The sequence below is a fragment of the Pleurodeles waltl genome, chromosome 6 (genome assembly GCF_031143425.1).
Source record: "Pleurodeles waltl isolate 20211129_DDA chromosome 6, aPleWal1.hap1.20221129, whole genome shotgun sequence".
NCBI classification, from domain to species: domain Eukaryota; kingdom Metazoa; phylum Chordata; class Amphibia; order Caudata; family Salamandridae; genus Pleurodeles; species Pleurodeles waltl.
In genome coordinates this window covers 563,782,703-563,810,497 of record NC_090445.1, presented here as the reverse complement: position 1 = coordinate 563,810,497, position 27,795 = coordinate 563,782,703, and the positions used below count along the sequence as shown (strand labels likewise).

Sequence of the window (27,795 nt, the reverse complement as noted above, 5' to 3'; positions counted from 1 at the left end):
ACTAAAGGACCAAGAAACTCCTGTGAGCAGCAGCCCTGCTCAAAACCAGCTACTTCTTTGCCACAAGGAAGCAACTTTCAAAGACTGCATGTTTCCCGCCAGAAGCGTGAGACTTCACACACTGCACCCGTCGGCCCCGGCTCGAGATCCAGAGAACAAACACCACAGGGAGGACTCCCTGGCGACTGCGAGCCCGTGAGTAACCAGAGATGGCCCCCCCTGGCCCAACAGCAATGTCTGCAGAGAGAATCCAGAGGCTCCCCCTGACTGCGACTGCCTGTAACAAGGGACCTGACGCCTGGAACCAGCACTGCACCCGCAGCCCCGAAGACCTGAAGGAACCGAACCTCAGCGCAGGAGTGACCCCCAGGCGACCCTCTGCCTAGCCCAGTTGGTGGCTGTCCTGAGAAGATCCCCCTGTGCCTGCCTGCACCACTAGAGTAACCCCCGGGTTCCTCCATTGATTCCTATCTGAAAAACCTCCTAATCTAACCTTTACTTACCTCCCCCAGGAACTGTTGATTTTTGCACTGTGTCCACTTTGAAAATAGCTTATTGTCATTTTTACAAAGACTGTACATGATATTGCTTTTATTCAAAGTTCCTAAAGTATCTAAGTGAAGTACCTTGCATTTAAATTGTTTACTGCAAATCTTGAACCTGTGGTTCTTAAAATAAACTAATTGTCTTTGAGTTTGTGTTCCTCATTTATTGCCTGTGGGTGTACAACAAATGCTTAACACCACCCTCTGATAAGCCTACTGCTCGACCACACTACCACAAAATAGAGCATTAGAATTATCTAATTTTGCCACTATCTTACCTCTAAGGCGAACCCTTGGACTCTGTGCACACTATTTCTTACTTTTAAATAGTATATACAGAGCCAACTTCCTACAGGGTCTGACCAACCTCCCCGCCAGCCATTTGTTAACCACCAGCAAATGCATCACCAGGTGGTAAAAGTAAAGATTGGACATCCCTAGTCCACCCTCATTGACGTCACCTTGACAGACCCGTTGCACCAGGCGTGGGTGGGAGCTATGCCACAAGAACTGCCGCGCCACGGCCTCCATATCAATGAACCACCGCCTGGGGGCGTGATAGGGGAAGTTTTGAAGTAGGTAAAGGAACCGGGGGAGTACCATCATCTTATATAATGCAATCCGGCCGAGGATAGTGAGCGGAAGAGACTTCCACCTCTGGAGGTCTTCCTTGACCCTCTTGGTTAGGGGCTTGACATTCAGAGCCCATGCCAGCTCCGGCAACATCGCTATTTGTATTCCCAAGTACCGGAAGCTGTTTCGCCTGATAGGAATAGTGTGCTGCCAATCGTAGCAGTCCCGGAATGACTGAGCGGGATCAATAAAGATTTACTAGGGTTAACTATTAAAGCTGACGCAAACAGTCCCAGCAACCGCAGCAGCCTGGGTCCACCGCTGGCCATGTTGGCCAGGAACAGGAGTACGTCCTCTGCGTATGACGCAATAAGGTCCTCCCTCCCGGTAGGCCACGACCATCCCTTGACCAGGGGATCCTCCCGAATTAGCTTCGCCAGCAGCTCCATCGCCCAGCCGAATAGGAACGGGGAGAGGGGGCATCCCTGGCGGGTACCCCTGCGGATGGGGAACTGTTCCGAGACCGCCCCGTTGACCTGCACACGGGCTGATGGATTGGAGTAAAGGAGGCACACTAATGCACGGAACTGCGGCCCGAGCCCAGCCTTCGCAAGGACGCGGCGTAGGTATGACCAGTCTGCTGTGTCGAATGCCTTTTCAAAGTCCACTAGCAGAAGCGCCAGGGGAGAGGTTAGAAGGGCCCTGTGAGCCAGAGCCACATGCAGTCGCCGAATACAGTGCCTGGGGGCTTCTAGCAGGCATAAAACCGCACTGATCAGGGTGAACCAACGAGGGCAGCACCCTCTTCGATCTCAGGGCCAATACCGTAGAAAAGATCTTGAGTTCCGTATTAAAAAGTGATATGGGGCAGTATGCCAAACAGTCCCGTGAGGGGGGGGCTAGTCTTTGGGATCACCACTATAGTAGCTTGATCCAAGCCTGGGGGGAAGCCCCCTGTTTTTTCAGCCTCCTCGTACATAGCTAGGAGGTGGGGGGCCAAAGTGTCCCGAAACCTCGCGTAAAACTCGGCTGGGAAACCGTTGGGGCCGGGTGTCTTGCCCGTTGCCAGCTCCGCTTTTGCTGCCTCGACCTCCTCTAGGCTGAGAGGCTCGTCAAGTTCGCGCCTCTCCATGTCAGAAACTGTGGGGAGAGTCACCTCCTTCAACAATGGGGCCTCGATCTCAGCGGGAGGCCTAGGTCGCTCCTCATAGAGGTTCCAATAATAGGTGCAAAACTCTGCACAATCTCGCCCGTAGTCCGAGAGATAGCACCTGAACCATCAACGATCTCCGGGACAACCCTGTCCGCCAATGGTCTAGTGGCAATCCAGTGCAGGAGCTTGCCATTTTTGTCCCCCCACCTGTATACTCGGGCCATATGTTTAATCTCCTCTTGGACCAAGGCCAACTGCAGCGTGACCGCTACACCCGCCGACTTTGCAACATGGCTCTCCACCCTCACCTCGAACACCGATATTTTTTGATTGCGTGCGTGCTCCTGTGCCCGGAGGAGCTGCCTGGCGTGACCCCTGACAGTGGCCTTACAGGCCTCCCAAATAATGCCCGGCGATGCCACGGATCCCATGTTAAAGGTAACAAATTCGGAGAGCCTATCACCTGGTGCCTGAGCATACTCGCTGTCCTGCAGGTACCAGGTGTTGAGACACCATATCGGTCCACGCTCAACCCATCCAGACGAAGGAGAAGCAGCGCATGATACCCCATGAGAAAGAATCTCCACTCCCGAGATTCGGGGCACGTCGAGAGCAGGTGCGAGAAAGAGATCAATTTGTGCATGAGTGTGGTGCACTGCCAATGTATGGGTATACTGCCGCAAATGGGGATGCCAAACCTGCCACACATCGCAGAGACCCAGACCCTCCATCAATCTGCGCAGTCCAGATGCCCCCACTCTGCAGCACGAGGACGGGGGCCCAGTGATCTCAACCTCAGGGTCCACGGCAGAGTTAAAATCCCCTCCCATCACGGTCAGTCCCGGTGGAAGTCCCGTCACCACCTCCCCAAGGGATGCCAAGAACTGTTCACGAGCCCCTGGAGAGGCATAGACACTAAGAATATTGATTGAGTATCCCCCAAGCAAGCCAGACATCACAGCCTATCACCCCAGCAAAAAAGATGGTGCCTTTTCAAATTTTCAAGGCCTTAGTGTTATGCCATAAACCTGTTTATTTCCCCTCTTCTCAGCCAAAGCTTTTAGGCTCCTGGAAGAACCCTTAGATCAGTCTGACAAGCTACTAGTTATCCCAGGTTTCATGTAGGCCTGGTGTTTGGCCTGGCCTTATAAACCCTTACTACAAAAACCTGCAGCTCATTAATATGAGAGTTAGAACCATCACTATCCTTCTCAGTTTCCCAAAAAACCCTTTTAGCAACCTATGGATGTTGTGAAGCATTGAGCTTTAAATTTTAGCACTAGGATGACATAAAATAAACATTGAAAATATTTCAGATGCATTGGATACAGAAAGCAGTGCTTTTTTGTTTTTTATTTTCACTGTAGATTTTTTCAATGTTTTATTTAAAAAAACGCATGACCTATTTGCTTCGCCAGTGCTTGTTTTGTGTTGCTATGACTCAATGACCAATCCAGTAACTTACTTGGACTATAAAAGCAAAGAAAACAGCCAGTACTGAATCAAATGGTTTTCAGATTCCCTTTTTAACAAGTTCGAGAGACAGCCAGTGTTGTGTGGGTGGCTATATCATATACATGCACTCATCACCAGCAAACTGGACTATGGCAAAGCAAAGAAAACAGCCAGTACTGAGTCAAATGGTTTTAAGATTCCCTTTTTAACAAGTTCGAGAGACAGCCAGTGTTTTGTGGGTGGCTATATCATATACAGACACTCATCACCAGCAAATTGGACTATGACAACGCACTCTATGCCAGCATTACCAAGAAACTTCAATCAAGACTACAACAAGTCCAGAATGCAGCAGCCAGACTCACCCTGGACATCCCCCGACACAGCTGACTCTCCTCCCACCTCAGAGACTTACACTGGCTCCCAGTCAACAAGCGCATTATATACAAACTCCTGTTCCACACCTTCAGGGCACTGCGCAACATAGGACCAGCATACCACAACCACCGCCTCTCCTTCTGTATACCCAACAGATGTCTCCGTTCCTCCCAGCTCACCCTTGCAGCCGTCCCCAAGATCCGGAAAAGTACAACAGGAGGAAGATCCTTCTCCTACCTAGCAGTGGGGACATGGAGCACACTTCCCCTCAAGCTCAGGCAGACCGCATCACTGAAGCAGTGCAGGAAGCACTTCAAGACCTGGCTCTTCGACTGAGCAGCACCCCTTCATTCAGCGCCTTGAGACCCTATGGGAGATTAGCTGCGCTTTACAAATCCTTGATTGAAGTGTCATGTATCTAAAAGATTACAGACCTGTTTACCTTCAATTTGGCAAGCGATACAGCTTGTGTTTATAGCAGTACTAAATACTTTACTTCTGTGTCACCTACTCCCCCTTTTTAGGGTCAAGGCTGCGAGTGCATGCCCTAGCGTCTCACTTGTGAGCCTCTGTTGCGTACAGTGAAGGGCTCGGAGTCTGCCTGTCGCTTACCATTTGTTGGCTTGCATGACACCTTTCTTTACAACCTTATATTCGTCACTACAGTCCTGACATCATTTCAGTTTTTTGAGTGGAGCAGGGATTAAGCACTTTTGATTCGACTTAATCATTGCCGGTCCGCTGATTCTGATGTGATTGAGGTACTATTTTGTTCTTTTTAACTTCTAATCCCCTGCAAACAGAAGGATTGTGACGGGCAAAAACATGCCCAGCAGGACAAACAAAATTGCAAAGTTTTATTTTATACAGCTAACTTTCTTTTATTTTGCCAAATCATCTTTTCTCACTTTACGCAGTTTTTTAAATTTTTTTATTTTGCTTGTGGGCGCTGTTCACAAAAGATGACGATTATCTTGTTCTAAATACCTGCATAACCTTCCAAAACATGTTTTCTCCATTTGCTTTAGTGTTTTCATCAGGACATTAAATGGGTGGGCCTTTCCGATTCTCAGACTTGGTGGTAATTAGAAAAGAACATTGAAATGGGACTTCTATCTATGTCCTTAACATTACATGCAGAAACACGGATCGATTTTTGAACAATGAATGGAAAAAATGTTAATGTAATTTATGTGAGCAATTTCACTGCTGTGTATATTTCAGGTTTACCTAATGCTGCTTTACCTATGAGTGTTTGCAGTTTCCAGGATGTTTTGTGTGTAAATGTGTGTAGCTTACCCTTGAAGAGGGAAAATACTTTGAACTGAATTGCTTCTGGGTGTTTGACAGGCCAGTAAAAAAGTTCTTGATTTGAGGGTACAGGCAGGGTATGCTTCTTAAAGTGCCTGTAAGTGGGTCAAAAAGGTATTCAGATTGCATGGCAATCCAGTCCTTTCCACTAGGTTTTCACATTGAAAGTTAAAAGGGGTGGGGCATGAATCCTACTAGAGACGGGACCAAGGGATAAAGGCTCTTCTGAGCATTAGATTCAAGATACTACAATATAATAAATAATGGCAATATTTTTATTTTTGCTGCAGATAGAGGAAGAAGGTAAATGGAAGTGCTTTAGTTTTATGCAGGACGACTGGAATTATGTGGCAGAGGGAACCAAATTATGCCGAAGGTTGACCAATTTATGTGGCAAGAAAAGTCCAGTTATGCATTTACAATGCCAATAGCTCTTACTCAAGCAAATGCGAGACCTATTGCCTCGCAAATGCTTTTTTATACTTTTTATTTTATTTATAACATAGGTAATGTAATAATGTAATCCTCAATTCCTCACTGAGTCTTATTTTAAGATACCAAAGTGAAGTTCAGACACTACAAAACAAGTAATTGATCAAAATCAGGCAACCTGTAGTGTGTGTGTGTGTGTGTGTGTGTTTGTGTGTATGTATATAGGTATATTGATATAGATAGATATCTGAATTATTTGTTGGTGCGCTTTGTCTGTTAATGTATTACCATTGTTGAGTATGGAGAGGGGCCATGACTCACGAGATACGAAACCTCAAGTGGGGTCTTGATGCCCTATCCTGCCTTAAATGATAATAAATAGCATATTACACTCTGCAAGTCTGTATAAATGGTTTGCGCTGGGACATTTATAATCTACATTTATTTAGCAAATGTATTTAATTAAGCCAGGATCTAAAGGATTAAATATTTGCAGTACAATTAAACTATATTGCCTTCTCCTGGATATTATGAAGTTGTTTGCATGTGTAAATTAATTGTAACATATAGTCTGTGAGTCACTAAATAGTGTTATTCTCTTGTCGGTTTCTCTCTACTTGCGACATTTGCACTGTACTGATAAATGTGTGAATGTGCGTGTATAAGTACAGTTACTATACATAAAGTATTTTTGGACCACGTCGATTTTTACTACCATGACATAAATTACACAGTGGTCATAGTCACAGTGCTTTTATGGTTCAGACAGTTCTGATTTTTTTACTGAAAAGGCATTTTTTTAGTTGACTAGAACTTTAACCCCGTGGTCAGATATGAAGACGTCTTGGCAGTCCACTTACTCAGACCCCTCCATGTGAAAACATTTAAATGGGGGAAGGCTTGGAAAAAAACAGTGATTTCCCATTTTAGCCCCAGGACATTTTAGTCATGTCTGCAGCCTAAACAGCTGAACGGATTTGCACCATACTTGGCACGACAGTAGAGCTTTACTCAGAAAGTGATCCTATTTGAAGGTCAAGGATTTCTCAAAGTGACTCCGTCCCTTTGCTGTGGAATTTATTTCACTTCACAAAAATTTAGATTTTGTATAAAACTGCAATTTCTTTTTTTGGATAACATAAAATGGCTTTGATCCCCCTTCCTCAGTCAGGTACATTTGTCAAAAAATTAAAATGTAAGATATACAGAAATTAACTCCCTCAAGCCCATCTGGCACCTTTTGCAAGTATCAATATCTAAAAAAAAACTACTGAATGGATTTATGCCAAACAAACAGGTAAAATGGGAAAACACATCCTTTTTTTGTCCTTTTCCTTGTTAAACTTTTTTCCCCTGGATGGAACTGCATGGTGCATGACATTATTACATTGGGTTTAGACAGATCAGTACTTTGAATCAAATCCTCATCACATTTTGCTTGTGGTTACAAATGTTGGTTTAATCCCCTATTTAAAAAGCAACAATAATTACTTTTTAAACAGAATTGTGGTTGTCTCTAGAGGAGCACCAGTATGCTTTGGAACTTATCATGAGCAAGTACAGGAAACACATGTTAAATCTAATGACACCCAGAAATGAAGATGAAACCGAACCTGTGATGGAAGTCCATCAGATGTATTCAGCGGTAAGGACAATCACTAAGTTTGTTGTCTAATATTTATTTCCCATCTGCATCTAGGTGTGGAGATATTCAAGGTATGCATGTATTTTATGTTCATCTTGTATTTGTGAGATGGTAATTTGTATATTTCTAAAACATCTGTGAGTGGATTATATCCATTGCTAATTGACTCCATAACACATGTTGCCTTTTTAAAGGATTTGAGATTTCTTTTACCCACCTTTATTTTATTTTTTTAACTTGCTTATAATATATTTACATAGCTTAGGTTTACAGACATGCAAGTTCTGTAAATAAAGAGCCTCTGGAGCTACGTAATGAATAAGGGCCTGATTTAGATGTTGGCAGACATGGCCCCGAAAATACCATCACATCAGCGGGTTTTCTGCTCCGCCGTATTAGGTGTTACATTTCTGCAAGAGGATTGAATGACGGTAGTTGGTTGTCGGCAGTGGGACTCAATGGCCCTCGTACAATGGTAGTGGTTATGTAAGGGAGGTAAGTGACACACTATCCCTTAGCCATGGGGTACCCCCGCACTATACAACACATACACACAATTATCTATTGCCAGTCTGACACAACACAACTTGTACATGCCAAAAACACACATTGAGAAACATCTGTCACAACATACACACATCATTGACACTGCACCCACACACCACTTAACCATAACAAGAAACACAGTTATACATTCAGCTACACAAACACACTCACGCACAACTACACACATCACAACGACGACAGCCACACAACAGCAAAACTCACCTGAATGTAATTCATGGCAACACAACATACACAACAATATCAGTCTCACATGCAAGTGGCACACATACAGACACAACCACATCACCACACCTGGTACCCCCACCTCAACCAGCCAATCTCATTGCATACACACATTCACGTACTGACTCGCACACACAACTTGCAACACAACATGACAGGTACAGGTCCCATGGCAATGTGCACACATGGACACAGTTGACAGGTGTGAATGTACAGTCATTGTGGTGCCAGCATTTAGTTGCCAGTGAATACTGGCACTATAATGACAGTTGTATATGTGTGTGATATGTGTTGTGTCCCCACCCGTGTCTGACCCACCCATGTCCCTGGAATATGCATGTCACAGTGATTAAAAACAAAATTACTGTGACTTGTATATGTCTCCAGGGGTCCCCACAACTTGTACCCTGGCAATCATACACTGGAAATGCGGCGACCCTACCCTGTAGTCCTTTGAATGTGGGGGAGGGTGGAGTTGTGTTTTCTCAGTGGGTTGGTGGCAGCAACTATGACAGGTGTTGTGAAGTGGTGTCCAGTTGAAGACGGGGTTGAAAATGGAGAAAAGGTGAGTTTTCACAACCTTTCCTCCCCCAATCCGCCAACTAAGAAGTGGCGATCAGACCATCACATCCCCATGGTGGTAAGGCACATCTAAATCTAAATGGTGGGAAATGTGGCTGCGGTCCCGCCGGCATCCCCTTTTACTTTTCCCACCATTGACGCTGACGGTATTTCTTGGCAGAGAAGGCGATTCAAATGCAGTCTTTCGTCTATGGTACTGGCAACATCTAAATATGGCGGGTGGACCATGCGTAAAATAGTTTAGACAAAATAGCAGTTGTAATATTGATTCACTGCAGCAGTTTTGAGGTTGAGATAGTCTGTGACAAAAGATTTTAAGTAAAGTTAGGGCATATAACTAACTAGGGAGGTCCTACACACATAACTTCAACATACACAGCATGGCAGTAGGTGGGAGAGGAGGAGGCTAGATGAGCACTGGTATGACCAGAAAGGTACCCCACCTATTAAGTTAGAGGTAACGATTCAGAATCCTGGTAACATCTTTTAGAAAAATTTAGCTATTTGTTTATTTACCTTTATCTAGACATCGCCGTCGACTTAAATAACAGAAATTTACAACCACTCAAGTTAAAATTCCAATATCATAAAATTAATAAGATCCTATTGAAAACAGGTGTTAAAATAAAACAATCTATACACATAGACAATTCATTACACAAAGAAGACTGTGCAATCTATACTAGCAACATTTCTTAATTTCTCTAATAAATAATGCTGCAGCAGCAATTGCCACCCATCTGATCCAAAGGAAAACCAGAAATCGAAAGCAGTATTTAGTGAGTGCAAACCTTCACTTTGAGCAAAAGTAACCATGACAAAGAAGCAGAAAATGTGCCAATTTATTTTAGGTATTGTTCACATAAGAACACATAGGGTTGTTGAGTATTCTTTAAACAATAAATATGGAGTAGGAAACGTATTTGAAACAAGCATTAACAAAGCCAGTACATCCCACATTTGACCCTATTGGCTTTTCTGATGCTGATTTTTGATGGTGTACACCATCAGCAAAAATAATTTGATGGCAACGCTGTACCACAGTGGGCAAACATTAAGATGGTGTAAGGATGTATGCGTGCACCTACTAAATGACGTGGGTGCCATTTCTTTTTTTTATTTTTATTTTTTATTTTTTTTATTCACCAGCCCAAATGGATCAGTAAATAGATAAATGTAATGTCACTAGGGACAAATACCTTTTTTAAGTCGAAGAAGTCATTTGCTGCCTCTCCTCCCAAAAGAATGTTTTATTTTATTTTTTTGAAAGAGAGAATGGAGGTCCACAGAGGACAGGTAGAAGCAACAGGGAATGAGTGGGGTGGAGTACATTAAAAACTAAGCCGTCTTGAGATAGGAGAAAGAGAGACAGAGCAATACGAGAGCCACGGGGGAGATGAACACAAGTGGAAAGCAAATGCTTGTAGGGTCTTGTAGGTAAGCAACACAGCAGGATGATGGGAGGAGTGCTGAAACTTTTCAGATACTCACCCCCAGTCACAGATCTGAGTTAAATCCATTGTTCTTCTACTCACCATGCCACCCCAGTTTGGACTTAGCCATATGCAATTCATACTTGACCCTGCTCCCCATGCGAACAGTCCAAACGGACTGCTAGGCAAGGTTCTCCCTGAACAGGAAATAAGCATCCTGGGACCGGTTTTGGGGTATCGCCCCTCATCAGCCAGGCTAGCTTGAATCAAATGGCACAGTGATCAAGGGACCCACGTCTGGGCATACCCTGGCCACTTAGGGTGAACATAGTTAAATCCAACGTTCTTCTGCTCACCATGCCACCCCAGTTTGGACCCAGCTATATGCAAATCAATCTTGACCCTGCTCCCCATGGGAACAGTCTTGTAGGTAAGACATAAAAACATTTGATTGTATCTCACATTTTAGCTCGGCCCCTGTAGTAAGTAATCTGCCATTTCTACTTTGCCCTTTCGAGCAGCGTATAACACCAAATATCTTTTTCCTCTATTACTCCTGCTGGCTTATGTTTTAAGCAGCACAGCAATCTTTCAGTTTGGAATAATGGTTTAATTTTAGCAGTGATGAGAAACTCTTCGATACCCATAGGTTCAATCATTACAGAAATGGTAATAAGAATAAAAGACACCACTGAAGTCACAAATGGAATTTCACATTTCAGTAGGCAGAACAGGATCCTCGTGTGGGTCTAAGTATAAGTTCTTGACACAAGTCTGTCTTTCAAGGTTTGCTCACAGATGGAGCTGTCAGCCAAACGAAACTGATTTAAGATATAAAGAAAACGCAGTGAAGCTGAACGTCAATAAAGTTCTACACCTCTAGCATGGACAGGGTGAAGGGCAGACCTAGTAAGCGTTGTAATTCTCATCTGTTACCACATACTTCAGGTTATCCTTGTCTTAACTTTGCTCATAACAAGAGCATCTATGCTTCCTTCTCAAGAATTTTCCCATTACTTAGAACACTAACACATAGGACCTGGTTCTCAAAGGTAATTTACGCTTTTAACTATTATCAAAATCCGAGTGTAAGTTACTCCTAAAAATATTTTTAAAAACTCAGTGGTAAGTCGAGTACCACCCATGGCCAACCACTAGCATTGCAACATCCTCCCATAGAAAATAAAGGTGGTAGGGAATTAAAATAAAACCTAATTGGAAATAACGTTAAATTATTTTGAATAGTTAACAATATCAATAAATATATTTTAATGTTACCAAAAATATTAAAATAGTACGTTTCCTGTTTAATTATAACATTTTAATAACCTATTTGGATTGAAAAAGAAATGTAACAATACGTTTTATTAAAACTTAACTAAAATGATTTTAATTGATCCTTTACATCACTTTTTTAGGAGGGAATTTATGTTTTAGTTTAAGCTGTCGAAAAATAATTTTAATTTAATATACATTCCATTAATTAAAGAATTATTTCAAAATGAAGTTAATTTGCTGTAGCAGTTTTAATTTTGTTCCACATTTAAAATAAAGTGAATTTACATTAATTTTTTGTACAAAAGTATTTGTAATATTAACTTTTGAGTTAAATAGACTTTGTTTTTACTCTATAGTTCACCATGAGGAAATCTCTACCATGACTGTGGAGTCTCCCCCTGATAAAGTATATGGAACATTGTAAATAAATAAAAAAAAGTTATTTTTTATCTTTGTTTATTGACTTTTCCATTAGTGAACAATAACAACACAATTCAGAGTGCATCATCATATATGCTTACAGTTCAGTATATGCGGGACCAATACTAGTTCCTGCATCTCGTGCCATCCATCCACCCACTGGTGGTCCTCATCCATTTTGCTAGTACCAAGATAGCTGTAATCAATATTACATATACCCTGTATTGTGCGACATCATTTGGGATATATAAATCCTGCATAAGTTTGCATAGCGGTATTCATATCACATAGCAGTATCGTTATACAAATTGACGATTCATAACATAAAAAGACATGCAGGAATATATAGGTGTTTAGTTAGCAAGTATACAGATCAGTCTGGGGTTCTAGGCTGAATTCGATCTTCCATCTCCTGTGCTTGAGTCAACAGATAATTACTCATTGGGTCCAAAATGTCTCTGGGTTGAGATCGAGGAGGCAAATATTCAGCATATAGAGGTAGCTTATCTTCTCAATACATGAGATTGGACATCCATTTATTAAATGTCGGCGCTCTCTCTGTTTCCCCTCTGCAGGCAATTCTATGCTTTGTCAGGAGGAGGGCTAGGAGCGCCTATCATTTTTAATATATATAACCTGAGGCACTTCTTATGAACTTCACGCTTATCAGGGCATTGCCTAATTTTTTCGGCAACTATTACGAAGAAAGGAAACTTTCTCTGTTCAAAGCGAGAGTATTCCCTGAAATATTTTCAAATCTTATACTCTCAAACAATGTATACTCTCCCAAAAAGAATATACTCTCTAAAAACAAAAGATGTCTTATTTACACGTGTGTTCATATCATTATCGGAAAAAAAAAGAAAAAAAAGAGGAGGGAACATTGTTCTGGGTGAAGTTGCTGAGACCAATCTTTGAAATACAACATAAGAACCGTCTGCAAGATAGTGAATACAAAATACATTAGTCTAGTATCAGAAGGTATAGATAAACATGATTCCCTCTAAATCAAGGCCCACATTTCATCCAGGTCATTTAGGCCATGTCTTACTGTTCCATGTTTTTCAATTAATCTTACCTCCATTCTAGCCAGACTTGAGGATATATATCGTCCATTTCTTTTGGCATATACTACCTGAAGTACTGTCCACCAGATATCATCTGTTTTGTGATTAAGTTCACTGTAGTGTTCCACCAGTGGCGTGCCTCTTATTACACATTTGATTCTTGATCTGTGTTGCAGAATTCTGTTTTTTACTGGCTGTGATGTTTGTCCAATGCATATGAGCTCACAGGGGCACTTGATGCAATAAATCACATTTTTGGTGTTACAATTAGAAAAACATGTTTGCTGATGTATTTGTCCATTCAACATTATTTCATACTTGTAAAGTGACATGCAATGCAGTTTTTACATTTATAATGACCCTGTAAGGGAGGGAGCTGCAACATCATTCTAAGGTATTTTCTCTTTTCTACAGGATAAACTTCTTTAATCCAATGTTCAGGTAAATGCAGTGCTTTTTAAAAGCAAACAAAGGTTTCTCAATGTCCAATCTGCTTAGGATTCTCCAATTTCTTTCAGTAATAGATCCTATTTTGTTTGCTTTGGGACTATATGTAGAGAGAGGTCAAAGGGGTGTCTTTCATCCGTTGTCTGTGAATCAGTAAAGTTTCTGTAGGTGTAAACCATGTTTGATGCTGCTTTTACTAGTTTTTCGGGTAACCTCTATTAACCAGTTTATTCACCAACTCAGTCGCATTTTCCAAATAGTCATCTTTATTGGTACAGTTCCACCTAATATGGAGAAACTGGCCATAAGGCAAATTTTCTTTCAGTGTTCTAGGATGGCCACTAGAAAAGTGCAACAAAGTGTTGTGATCAGTCGTTTTTTTTTAATATAAGCTCACATCTAAACAACCTCCTTTTGATATAATCCATAAATCTAAAAAATTAATTGTCTTAACATCACAAGTCAGCGTGAACTTAAAGTCTAACGTGCGTTGGTTTAGTCATTCTTGAAAAGCTGCCAAAACTGTCTTATCTCATTCCCAGATGATTAATATATCCTATATATATCTAAACCATTTTATGATATTATTTCTGAAGGGATTAGAATTTTCACACACCCATTTCTTTTTTTTTTTTTTTTAAATCCATTACCAGATTTGCTATCTCCGGTGCAAAGCTGCAGCCCATGGCAACTCCCTTCGTTTATCAGTACATGGTCTCTTTGTACATTAAAAAAAAAAAATTAAACAGAGGGTGGCTAGAGCAATTATAAATTCTGTAGGAATATTAATCGGAGGTAATCTTGTGTTCGATGGCATCTGTCGCTGTAGATACGCATGTTCTGCAATAGCTCGCCATCTGGTGTTGGGCCGGAGTGTTACAAGTTGTTTTTGTTCGAAGAAGTCTTTCGAGTCACGGGACCGAGTGACTCCTCCTTTTGTCTCCATTGCGCATGGGCGTCGACTCCATCTTCGATTGTTTTTTTTTCCGCCATCGGGTTCGGACGTGTTCCTGTCGCTCCGAGTTTCGGAACGGAAAATTAGCTAATTTCAGAAGATTTTCGTCGGTATTGTTGCGTTCGGGATCGGCGTACTTAGATTCCACACCGCATCGAAGATCGAAGAGCTCCGGTGCCCTTCGGGGTAGTTTTTCGATCCCCCGTCGGGGCCTGGTCGGCCCGACCGCGTGCTGAAGAACGCCGATGGAACGGACCCCGTTCCGTTTCTGCCCCAAATGCCACAATAAATACCCCTACACAGACCAACACTTGGTCTGCAACCTGTGCCTGTCACCTGAGCACAGCGAAGACACCTGCGAGGCCTGTCGTGCGTTCCGGTCCCGAAAAACACTCCGAGACCGTCGAGCCAGAAGACTTCAGATGGCGTCCGCACCGACAGCCCAACGGGAGTTCGAGGAACAGGAAGAGGAAGGTACCTTCTCGATCCAAGACTCAGACTCCGAAGGATTCGACGATACACAAACCGTGAGTAAGACGTCGAAAACCACACAGAGAAACATTTACAAGGCCCAGGGGACGCCACTGCCATCCGGCCATGGCTCCACCCATAAATTCGGTGACCGACCGTCGGCACCGAAAAAGGCCCAAACAGTGCCGAGGTCGTCCGACTCCGGTCGAGACACCGGCACGCAGCCTTCTCGGGACCGAGAAAGTGCTGGAGACAAGCCTCGACACCGAGATGCCGGTGTGGACACGGCTCGACGCCGAGACAGCGGCACCGAAGCAGATCGACGCCGAGAGGTTTCGGCCCCGAAAAAGAAAAAAGTCACCTCAGAGCCGAAAAAACACGCAGACAGGGTTTCGATACCGAAACAAACTGCAAGCGACCCAGCTTCAGGCTCTTATACAGAAGAGCACTCGCTAACCTCCCAAATGCAAAAGCATAGGTTTGAGGAAGAGCTACAAGCAACTGATGTGGACCATACGCAAAAGCGTATCTTCATACAGCAGGGGACAGGAAAAATAAGCACCCTTCCCCCCATTAGGAGAAAGAGAAGGTTGGAGTTCCAGACTGAACAGACACCACAACCAAAAGTGGTGAAAAGAGTTACCCCACCACCCTCTCCTCCGCCCGTGATTAACGTCTCACCAGCACAAACCCCATCACACTCCCCAGCTCACACCACCATGAGCCAGGGTGACCAAGATCAGGACGCATGGGACCTATACGACGCCCCAGTGTCAGATAACAGTCCGGAGGCATACCCTACGAAGCCATCTCCACCAGAAGACAGCACCGCGTATTCTCAAGTGGTGGCTAGAGCAGCACAATTTCACAACGTAAGCCTCCACTCAGAACAGGTCGAGGATGATTTTTTATTCAACACACTCTCCTCCACCCACAGCTCATACCAAAGCCTGCCTATGCTCCCTGGTATGCTCCGGCACGCAAAAGACATCTTTAAGGAGCCGGTCAAAAGTAGGGCAATCACACCAAGGGTGGAAAAAAAGTATAAGGCGCCTCCTACAGACCCGGTTTTCATCACTACACAGCTGCCACCAGACTCTGTCGTTGTAGGAGCAGCTAGGAAAAGGGCCAACTCTCACACATCTGGAGATGCACCACCCCCAGATAAAGAAAGCCGCAAGTTCGATGCAGCTGGTAAAAGAGTTGCAGCACAAGCTGCAAACCAGTGGCGCATCGCGAACTCCCAGGCACTACTTGCGCGCTATGACAGAGCCCACTGGGACGAGATGCAACATCTCATTGAACATCTGCCCAAGGACTTACAAAATAGGGCAAAACAAGTGGTTGAGGAGGGACAGACCATTTCCAACAACCAGATCCGCTCCTCCATGGACGCTGCAGATACAGCTGCACGGACAATTAATACATCTGTAACTATCAGAAGGCATGCATGGCTCCGAACGTCTGGATTTAAACCAGAGATTCAACAAGCAGTTCTCAATATGCCTTTTAATGAAAAAGAACTGTTCGGTCCAGAAGTGGACACAGCGATTGAGAAACTCAAAAAAGATACGGACACTGCCAAAGCCATGGGCGCACTCTACTCCCCGCAGAGCAGAGGGAATTACAGCACATTCCGTAAAACGCCCTTTCGAGGGGGGTTTCGGGGTCAAAGCACACAAGCCAGCACCTCACAAGCAACACCGTCCAGTTACCAGGGACAGTATAGAGGAGGTTTTCGGGGACAATATAGAGGAGGGCAATTCCCTAGAAATAGAGGAAGATTTCAGAGCCCCAAAACCCCTACTACTAAACAGTGACTCACATGTCACTCACCCCCTCCACACAACACCAGTGGGGGGAAGAATAGGTCATTATTACAAAGCATGGGAGGAAATCACTACAGACACTTGGGTTCTAGCAATTATCCAACATGGTTATTGCATAGAATTTCTACAATTCCCTCCAAACATACCACCAAAAGCACAAAATTTAACAACACACCATTCCAATCTCCTGGAGATAGAAGTGCAGGCACTATTGCAAAAGAATGCAATCGAATTAGTGCCAAACACACAAATAAACACAGGAGTTTACTCACTGTACTTTCTGATACCAAAGAAGGACAAAACGCTGAAACCAATCCTAGACCTCAGAGTAGTGAACACTTTCATCAAATCAGACCACTTCCACATGGTCACACTACAAGAAGTATTGCCATTGCTAAAACTACACGACTACATGGCAACTTTAGACCTCAAGGATGCTTATTTCCATATACCAATACACCCATCGCACAGGAAATACCTAAGGTTTGTATTCAAAGGAATACATTACCAATTCAAGGTACTGCCTTTCGGATTAACAACCGCACCAAGAGTCTTTACCAAATGTCTAGCGGTAGTCGCTGCACACATAAGAAGGCAGCAAATACATGTGTTCCCATATTTGGACGACTGGCTAATCAAGGCCCATTCGTTCATAGAGTGCTCAAATCACACAAATCAGATCATACAAACCCTCTTCAAACTCGGGTTCACCGTCAACTTTACAAAATCCAACATTCTGCCGCGCAAGGTACAACAATACCTAGGAGCCATAATAGACACATCAAAGGGAGTAGCCACTCCAAGTCCACAAAGAATTCTAAATTTCAACACCATCATACAACGCATGTATCCAACACAAAAGATACAAGCAAAGATGGTATTACAACTCCTAGGCATGATGTCTTCATGCATAGCCATTGTCCCAAACGCAAGACTGCACATGAGGCCCTTACAACAATGCCTAGCATCACAGTGGTCTCAAGCACAGGGTCACCTTCTAGATCTGGTGTTAATAGACCGCCAAACTTACCTCTCGCTTCTGTGGTGGAACAACATAAATTTAAACAAGGGGCGGCCTTTCCAAGACCCAGTGCCACAATACGTAATAACAACAGATGCTTCCATGACAGGGTGGGGAGCACACCTCGATCAACACAGCATACAAGGACAATGGAACGTACATCAAACAAAACTGCATATCAATCACCTAGAACTTCTAGCAGTTTTTCAAGCACTAAAAGCTTTCCAACCAATAATAGTTCACAAATACATTCTCGTCAAAACAGACAACATGACAACAATGTATTATCTAAACAAGCAGGGGGGGACGCACTCCACGCAGTTAAGCCTGCTAGCACAAAAGATTTGGCGTTGGGCAATTCACAACCAAATTCGCCTAATAGCACAATTTATACCAGGGATCCAAAATCAACTCGCAGACAATCTCTCTCGAGATCACCAACAGGTCCACGAATGGGAAATTCACCCCCAAATTCTGAACACTTATTTCAAACTCTGGGGAACACCTCAGATAGACTTGTTTGCGACAAGGGAGAACGCAAAATGCCAAAACTTCGCATCCAGATACCCACACGAACAATCCCAAGGCAATGCCCTATGGATGAACTGGTCAGGGATATTTGCTTACGCTTTTCCTCCTCTCCCTCTCCTTCCTTACCTGGTAAACAAACTCAGTCAAAGCAAACTCAAACTCATATTGATAGCACCAACTTGGGCAAGGCAACCCTGGTACACAACGCTGCTAGACCTATCAGTGGTACCCTGCATCAAATTGCCCAACAGGCCAGATCTGTTGACACAGCACAACCAAAAGATCAGACACCCAGATCCAGCATCGCTGAATCTAGCAATCTGGCTCCTGAAATCCTAGAATTCGGGCACTTACAACTTACCCAAGAATGTATGGAAGTCATAAAACAAGCCAGAAGGCCATCCACCAGGCACTGCTATGCAAGTAAATGGAAGAGGTTTGTTTGCTACTGCCATATTAATCAAATACAACCATTACACACAACTCCAGAACATGTAGTGGGTTACTTGCTTCACTTACAAAAATCTAACCTAGCTTTCTCTTCCATTAAAATACACCTTGCAGCAATATCTGCATACCTGCAGACTACCTATTCAACTTCCCTATATAAGATACCAGTCATTAAAGCATTCATGGAGGGCCTTAGGAGAATTATACCACCAAGAACACCACCTGTTCCTTCATGGAACCTAAATGTTGTCCTAACTAGACTTATGGGTCCACCTTTTGAACCCATGCACTCCTGCGACATACAGTTCCTAACCTGGAAGGTGGCATTTCTCATCGCCATTACTTCCCTAAGAAGAGTAAGCGAGATTCAGGCGTTTACAATACAGGAACCTTTTATACAACTACACAAAAATAAAGTCGTCCTAAGGACCAATCCTAAATTTTTGCCAAAGGTTATTTCACCGTTCCATCTAAATCAAACAGTGGAACTTCCAGTGTTTTTTCCACAGCCAGATACCGTAGCTGAAAGGGCACTACATACATTAGATGTCAAAAGAGCATTAATGTATTACATTGACAGAACAAAAAACATCAGAAAGACTAAACAACTATTTATTGCATTTCAAAAACCTCATGCAGGAAACCCAATATCAAAACAAGGTATAGCCAGATGGATAGTTAAATGCATCCAAATCTGCTACCTTAAAGCTAAACGACAGCTGCCCATTACACCAAGGGCACACTCAACCAGAAAGAAAGGTGCTACCATGGCCTTTCTAGGAAACATCCCAATGCAAGAAATATGTAAGGCAGCCACATGGTCTACGCCTCACACATTCACCAAGCACTACTGTGTAGACGTGTTATCCGCACAACAAGCCACAGTAGGTCAAGCCGTATTAAGAACATTATTTCAGACTACTTCCACTCCTACAGGCTGATCCACCGCTTTTGGGGAAATAACTGCTTACTAGTCTATGCAGAACATGCGTATCTACAGCGACAGATGCCATCGAACTGAAAATGTCACTTACCCAGTGTACATCTGTTCGTGGCATCAGTCGCAGTAGATTCGCATGTGCCCACCCGCCTCCCCGGGAGCCTGTAGCAGTTTGGAAGTTACCTTCAATTATTTATATATGTATCATCTCAACCTTAAATAGGTGCATACTTAGTCACTCCATTGCATGGGCACTATTACTACAATTCAACTCCTACCTCACCCTCTGCGGGGAAAAACAATCGAAGATGGAGTCGACGCCCATGCGCAATGGAGACAAAAGGAGGAGTCACTCGGTCCCGTGACTCGAAAGACTTCTTCGAACAAAAACAACTTGTAACACTCCGGCCCAACACCAGATGGCGAGCTATTGCAGAACATGCGAATCTACTGCGACTGATGCCACGAACAGATGTACACTGGGTAAGTGACATTTTCATTCTACAACCTATCTGATCACCTCAATAGCCTCATCTTGGGGTATGTTTGTGTAGACATCTTCAATATCAAGTGTCACCAGAAGTTGATTATGTTCATTAAATGTTAGACCTTCTACTTTATTAATAATGTCCATCAAATCTGTCACTAAGTGAACAGGCCATAGGTGCTGCCTATGAGGACAGATTCGTCGTAGGGTACTGGCTCCATAATTGTTTCAGAGTCAGCCCAGTTCTGACATCGGGGAAGAGGGCCTGGAGGATGTGGAAGGAGGTTTCGCTGGGGAAGCACGTATTGAGTGGTGACATATGAAGTCAGTGATCAGTTGTGGGCTCGTAAAGAAGTGTTCTTTGCCCTGCAAGGAAATGCAGAGGTGTGCTGGATATAACATTGCATAACGAATGGTAGGTTATCGTAATTTCTGTTTGACAGGTGAAAACTTCCTCCGTGCTTCCTGCACTGCAGTGTGGAAATCTGGATAAAGGTTCACCTTGTTTCCATCAAATTGCTTTTAGGAAATGGTAAGTGGTTTATTAGGTAGTAGCCATTTGTTTAGAATGGCTACTTATCTTCACCTGGATGGGACATAGCAGGTTGATGGCCAGTCACTGATACCAATTAAGTCTTGAGAGGCAGACACCTGCTCAGTCCAGCAGTCTCAGGGTCTTCAGTGCACTTTTTTCATTTCCTGCGGGCCAGCAAAGAAGTGGTCCTGATGCTGGGGATACAGGCTGCTCCAGATGTTGAAGAGATATTGTGAGTGTTCCTTGGGGCCTCTCTGGAATCCCCAATGTTACAGCAGTTGACACCAGTCCAAGCATTACTGGTCAATTAGTCTCTGGCTACAGCAGTCTCAGTGGTTGCTTACAGGTAAGTAAATCTTTACTTTGTGGGGACCATGGTTGTCTTTGATTTTGGCTATGGGTCTCAAGAACTGGGGACATCTCAGGAAGGTCAGGACTCTGTCTCCCAGCAGGCATTTCAGCATCCAGTGGCAACCAGACGTTTTTGGGCAGCTGGGCTCTCAAGTGCAGGGTTCCTTAGCTTTTTGTGGTCCTGAAGCTTAACAGGACGATAGCCAACTAGCCCTTGGAGTCACCTCTTCAGTCTTGGCACAAGTGGAGGTCTTTTCCACGAGTGGGCACAGCAGGCACCGTCCCCTTTCCTGGTCTCTCTGGTGCAGCAGGTGCAGTACAGTCTTTGGTGCAGCCGCAGCCTCTCTTTTCTGAAGCAGGAAGCAGCAGGGCAGTCATTCTTCTGTCTTCTCTCCAGTCCAGTATTGATCTGAGGACTACAGTCTCAGGTTACCTCTTTCTACCCAAATCTAAAATGGCACAAACCTTCTGTCTTTGCGAGGAGCCCTGGGCACAGCCTGGAATGTACCCAGCTTAATGCGGCCCTCCTCCTGGAAATCTGGTTCTGCAATGAGGTTTTTCCCTCTGGAGGAGATGCCAGCCTGTCTGCCTACACAAAGGACCAGGCCTGTCGAGGTGTAAGTGCCATTTGCTTTACTGAGGCAGTAGCCTTTTTGACGCTGGGCCATCTCTGGCCACCGCCAAGTATTCTGCTGGAGGAGGACACATCTCCTCCCACCAACAACTCTGTTTGTTCCCTGTTCCTAGGAGCTCTTTCCACTTTGTAGCGGGGGTGAGGAGACAGCATGTTGACTCTGGTGACAACTGCTGCAGATAGACAGGAAAGGCAACCAGAGGTCTGGGTAACAATGTGGTGACTTTCTCAAGTCACTTCTATTAAGTTACCTTAAATTCGATCTCAGCAATGAGCTCGGTTTAATGTAACGATTAATTTGATACCTTGAAATAATATCTTTAGGGGTCCAAAATGGAAATTAGCACTCTGCACATTGGCTAATGAAACTCCCAGTTGGGACCACCAGACTTGCCACAGGGAAAGCGGCAATTCTGTGTTATCACTGTCAGGGCATTTTAAACCATAAAGGAACAAATGTCCATTCTTTTCAATATCAAACACCATGCCTATTGGGCTACTAAGGCTTTTCTTAGGGGTGGCTTACTAACATTAAAAAGGAAAGTTTTGACATGGCAAAAGAGTTTATTTTGCAAGGTCAAGATGGCACTTTTAATATTGCCTGACTAGGCTGCAGTGGCATAGCTAGAGTCACGTTTTCACCTTTGCCACTGTATTGGTGGCACCATTGAGTGCTGCTGTCCACTAGTGACATATAACTTACTAGCCCTGGGTACCTCTGCTCCCTTATATTAGGGACTTATGGGTAAGTTAACTAGCCAGCCCGGTATTAGCCAATTGCACACAAACTTTGAGGATCAGAGCACACACACTGGGGCCTGGAAAGCAGGACCCTGCGCACAACAGAGCTGAAAAACAAGCAGCATTAGTCCAAAAACGGTGGGTGGTCATGCATAAAGAGATTATTTCCTACAACCTCTTTAATCATGGGGGGGGTATATAGATTTCCAGACCATGGCTATGTGTCGCAGCAGTAACAATAAGGCCGAGACTTTGATTCTGGATTCCATCTTTACATCCCTGGGTCTGCTCCTAAGTCCAAGGATGCACCTTTTTAATTGAAACCACCCTGTTTTCCCAGTAATTTCAGACAAAACATCTGTAACTTCCTGCAAGAGTGTGCTTAGTTCAGTGCAATGCCAAAACATACATGCCTAATAGGCCAGCATTAGCATTGCCAATTCTGGGGCATATATTTAGGGGAAAGATTTGATGTAGTCTGTGTGTTGTTAGATGCACACTATAGAGAATTTTATACTGAATCAGTGTAAATTTTGCATTCCTAGAGACAAAGGCTGGATGCTCCAATATTTTCTCCCATTACCCATCTCCACTGTGTATGCAAGTCTGTTTTCCATCTAACCTTCAGCAGTGTGAGGTTCATCTTTGTGTTTTTTGGTAGTGGCATGGTATAACCAAGTTATAGCCTTCCAGCCCCTTCCATGGTCTGTATTTCTTGCTAAGTAACATGCACCAGCACTTCTTAGCTATCTCCACAAAGCTTTAATCATTTGAGCCAAAAACTGGCCTACCAATAACCCCTCCAATTCATGCAGGACTTCAAATGATCTAATCTGATGACTTGCAAACAATGTTTCTTAGGTGTCGAGCCCTACTTTTAGCTGTTTGTGCAACATTTGCTTTGGCTTCTATATGTTTAAATTCTGTATACCACCAAAATAGTAAACCTGATGCATAGGACAGCCTCGTTTTCGTGCAACGCAAACATAAATAGCATCCATCAGTGATGTGCTGCCATCAACAGACGAAAATGCAGCTGACCTGCCGCTCAATACAGCCAGGGCCACTGACCGTCTGTTAGCCGTACAGAAAATGCAAGCTGGTTCTCCTGCCTTCCCAGTCTGATACTATCGGGATACCCATAGCAGTTGTGAAATTTTCAAAATCTGGGACATTATGGCCTACGTTATAAGACAATTGAAGTTTGAGAAGCACAGTTTTATGGCTACTGCTGTCGCGTAGGTTCTCATTATTCTAATGAGACTACTGGACTTGGGCGGCAGAATCACTTGCTCTGTGGGGGACTCTGAACCCACTAAAGGCGACACCTGTCGGCCTAATCCGCGAACTAGCAGTGCCTCATCTCCACCCAAGAGCAGGGATGACTGAGCAACCGAGCGCATGACACAATTGACTCCTCATGGAAATCGTGGTTGCTCAGATCTCATCTGTTTCTCTCATTTACATTACAAAGTAGTGTTTTTATAATAAAACATCTGATGTTCCAAGAAAGGATCCCCACGTAAGAGTTTGTATGTTTCCAAGAACATTAAAGACAAGCATACCAATTTTGACGGCAACCTATCTTACTGCAGCCTTGAGAAAAGCACAGAGTGAAAGAAATGTCTTGTTTAAGAACGCAGTGCTGGCCTAGGCAAAGAACAGCTAGATAGAGAAAATAAAACAAGACCGCAAATGTGGCTATTGTTAAAATAATAAAATGAAGCTGAATAAAATATGTCTAGGTTAAAGTGCACAGCAGCAGGCCTAGTTTGCAAAAATAACGTGTATGAAGCTATAACTAAAATGGCTACACAACATTGCCACACCAGATTAACTCCAGGAGTTGGGAGCAGAGGGTCCTCACAAAACATTTGGGGTTGACCACAGGCCCATTGGCAAAGAGCTATATGAAGTTGGACAAGACAATCAATTAGGACATCGCTCCTTACCCAATTCAGACAGCAGGAGTTTATTCCAAAACTGTATGGACTCGCCAATATTAGAAATTAGGTTGTCCGCCAACATGTCTTCATCCTTATGAAATAGCTCATTCTTGTGCTCTCTGAAGGACCTATTTGCCCATTGCAACTGTACTTTCGGATGCTGGGAATTAATTGAATACTCAAGTAGGGTGAACAAACACAACTTTTCCCTGTTTACCTTAAGCCCAGATAGCTGTCCGCATCTTTCCAGTTGATTATCAAAATAGTAAATAGTTCCTGTTTTTTTTGCTATAAGCAAGCACATCATCCACATACCGTGATATTAAATGCCTACATCCATAGAGTGCTAGTCCCCTGTCCATCTCCGACCTGCATATAGTAACTACCAAGGGCTCAGTAGCTAACACAAAGAGCATGGGTGACAGTGGGCACCTGGCCATGTTCTTCTCTGTGCCTCTCACATTTCAGAGCCCACTCTACCATTGCAAACTTGATGAGTTGGAGCCAAGTACAGCAGCTAAATCCACACCACCTGCTTGCACCCACAACCCATAACCTTTAACATCTGGAAAAAAAACACAGAAGGGTGTTGAAGAGTTCTCCATATCGATAGAGGCCACCGCTGCCTAAAATCCACTGAACAGAGGGTGGTTCAGTGTCTGCTTTAACTTTCTGATATTCACTGAGGTACTTCTTCCAGGAATCAATCCCAACTAAGCTAAATGTATTAAACTTGGTAGAGTCCCCGCCACCTTTCTAGCCAGCACCCTCACCAAAATCTTATAGTCCTAGTTCAACATAGACAAGGGTCTGTGTGAGCTTATTTCCCTGGAACTCCTCTGTGGCTTTGGTAGCATAATATTTAAAATCTCTTTAATTGTGGGTGGAAATGGACCCTGTGTCCTAGCCACTTGATTCATTTCCACCAGATGGGGAGCTTTTGTGGTGGCATATGTGTTAAAGAATTCCAATAGACGGCAATTGCTTCCTGGGGTTTATCTTTTCACCAGGTCATTTGTAGCTGCCTTCAGTTCCCTTAGGGGTGGGGAGCGTGAGTCCAGATACTCCCTCTGAGTGCATGTCAAACTACTGAACCCAGCTTCTAGTATATAATTCACTAAGAAAATAATAAGAGGAGGGACGGGGGTGTACGCTTTTTTTTGTAATACTCTACAAAGGCCTGAATAATTTCTGCTTATGTTTGGATGAGTTCACCAGTTGTCGACTAGAGAGCAGTAATGGCATTTGCTGTAGTCTTGTTCGTTACCAGCCATGACAGTAGGCAACCCCACCTTATCTCCTTCGCTATGTTTCTTAGCGATGTATGCCTTGTAATGTTTTTTTCCCAGCCTGGCCAACAAATCTAGATACTCTATTCTCTATAATTGTTCCTCCAGCCCCGTAATTTGCCTCTCCAGCACTACTCTGACTCCAAACATTATCCTGATGCAAACACCTCTTGTAGAAGCCTTGAAGGGCTTCTCAAGTAATACATTGATCCTTAACAGATCTTCTGTTAGCCTAAAAAACCTGCACTATGCCTTCCCCCAGAGCTGCTCTGTATGGTACGTCCTGCAAAGCAATCCGTTGGATGCCCCATGCTGGAATTCTCAGAAATGTATTCTCCCAGTATAATTGTAACTTAAGTTGATTATGGTCAGAATATATCTTGTTCAGATACTCTGTGCCAGGGACAGAGGTCTTCATTTATATGTTACCTATGATTATATCTATTCTACAGTGCATTGCATTCACTTGTGAGTAGTAGGAATACTGTCTAGGAGCTGGACGATATGCCCTTCATGTAGTTGGTTTCAAATCCATCAGCCAGGTTTGAAACTTAATAGCAGTCTATACTGCTGTGGCCCCATGTAGCTGTGGGAAAGATTTGTCCATCTGGAGATCAGTTATACAGTTAAATTATCTGCCCCAAATGGTAGTTATACCCTGGTCTTTCAGAAGCTGGGACATTACTAACTCCAGGAATTCTGCCTGTTTAACATTGGGCTCATAAATGCTTTCTGAACTAAATAATTTGCCATCTGATTTACCCACTAATATTGTATATCTTCCCAAATGGTCGGTGACATTCTCTGCCACCCCAAACAATAACCTGGGATTCACCCAAATCAAAGCTCTGCTAGCAAACGAGGAATATGACATGTAGAGCAGCTGCCCCTTCCACCTTCTCTTTAAATTCATGCCATCCACCTTAATCAAGCGAGTTTCCTGCTAAAACGCAAAGTCAATCACTCACCTTTTTAGATATGAATATATTCTGTGCCTTTTGACTATTTTACACAAGCTTTTAACGTTTTAAGTAAGCAAAATATAGACAGGTACCCCCATCTAATTTGCAAAACTGTAGCTCATTTCCCATGGGCACCCTGTCTGGATTATCTGTTTCAAAGTGCAATACTGTCATTGTCTATGTTATATATGTTTATAGCAAGTATATCATATTAACAGTGCATAGCTCAAGGAACATTTGAGCATTGTTGCGCATCAGGGGACACACAATCTTGGGCCCGTAATTCCCTACCATACCACGGGGTCTAGTACCGAACCTCTACACCAAAGAGTAACTTTAAGCACAGACTACACAGTATTCTGAGATGTCACAAGTGGGATTCGGGCTAAAATATATAGTGTTCTGTGGGAGTCAAAGATTAGTGGAGAGTCGAGACCCTGGTAACACCCCACATTTTACTTTCATCCATTTCACAATTGGGTACTGACTTGTGACCCATCTGTCTGTCAACACTGACGTGAGTCTTCAGAGTTAAATAGGGCCATTACCTAAACAGACTTGTCTCACCATTTCCCAGTAATGCCAGGGTCTGTAGAACCCCCATCCTTATGCCCTGACCACTCTGATTCCGTCTCAGAGCCTGTTTGGTGAGATGACACACTGAGAACGTCTGATCTGCCGGCCACTCTTAGCAGTTCCTTCTGTGCAGTTGCAACTTGGTCAGGGGGTGGTATAGGGTCTGTTCCCTGCCCTCTGAATCTGGTATGCTGGTTCCACCAAGACCTCTGGCCAAGGGGGAGGCAGTGTCTTGCCTTTTACATCAGTTGAGTTTTGTAGCCATTCTGAGGCCTCCTGTGGTTCTGTAACCAACTGTGTCTAATTATATGCAGTGATCTTTTACATAGTAGGTAATAAGAGTGAATACTGTAGGTGAACCTAATTTAACCACCTCTTGACTACTAGAAATGAGAGGTTTTTTTATACTGGACTCCAGCAGTGTAATCTGTAAAAAGGAAATGTTTATGGGTGGTCACTTTGATCAGTCCTCTTTCTCTGGATGTTTTGAGAAGGATGTCTCTGTACTTATAGTTTAACAACCTCATCACTGTGGGTCTTGGAGGGAGCCCATGAACTGAATGGTGTGC

General features: G+C 43.6%; 1 protein-coding gene across 1 annotated transcript in view; it reads left to right on the top strand.

Moving 5' to 3' along the window:
- SIKE1 (suppressor of IKBKE 1) overlaps window positions 1-27,795 on the top strand; it is a 137,395-nt gene that overhangs the window by 47,870 nt on the left and 61,730 nt on the right. Inside the window, exon 4 of the mRNA XM_069238745.1 lies at window positions 7,350-7,492. Within this exon, the coding sequence (XP_069094846.1) occupies window positions 7,350-7,492 (143 nt within the window). The remainder of the gene's footprint in view (window positions 1-7,349; window positions 7,493-27,795) is intronic.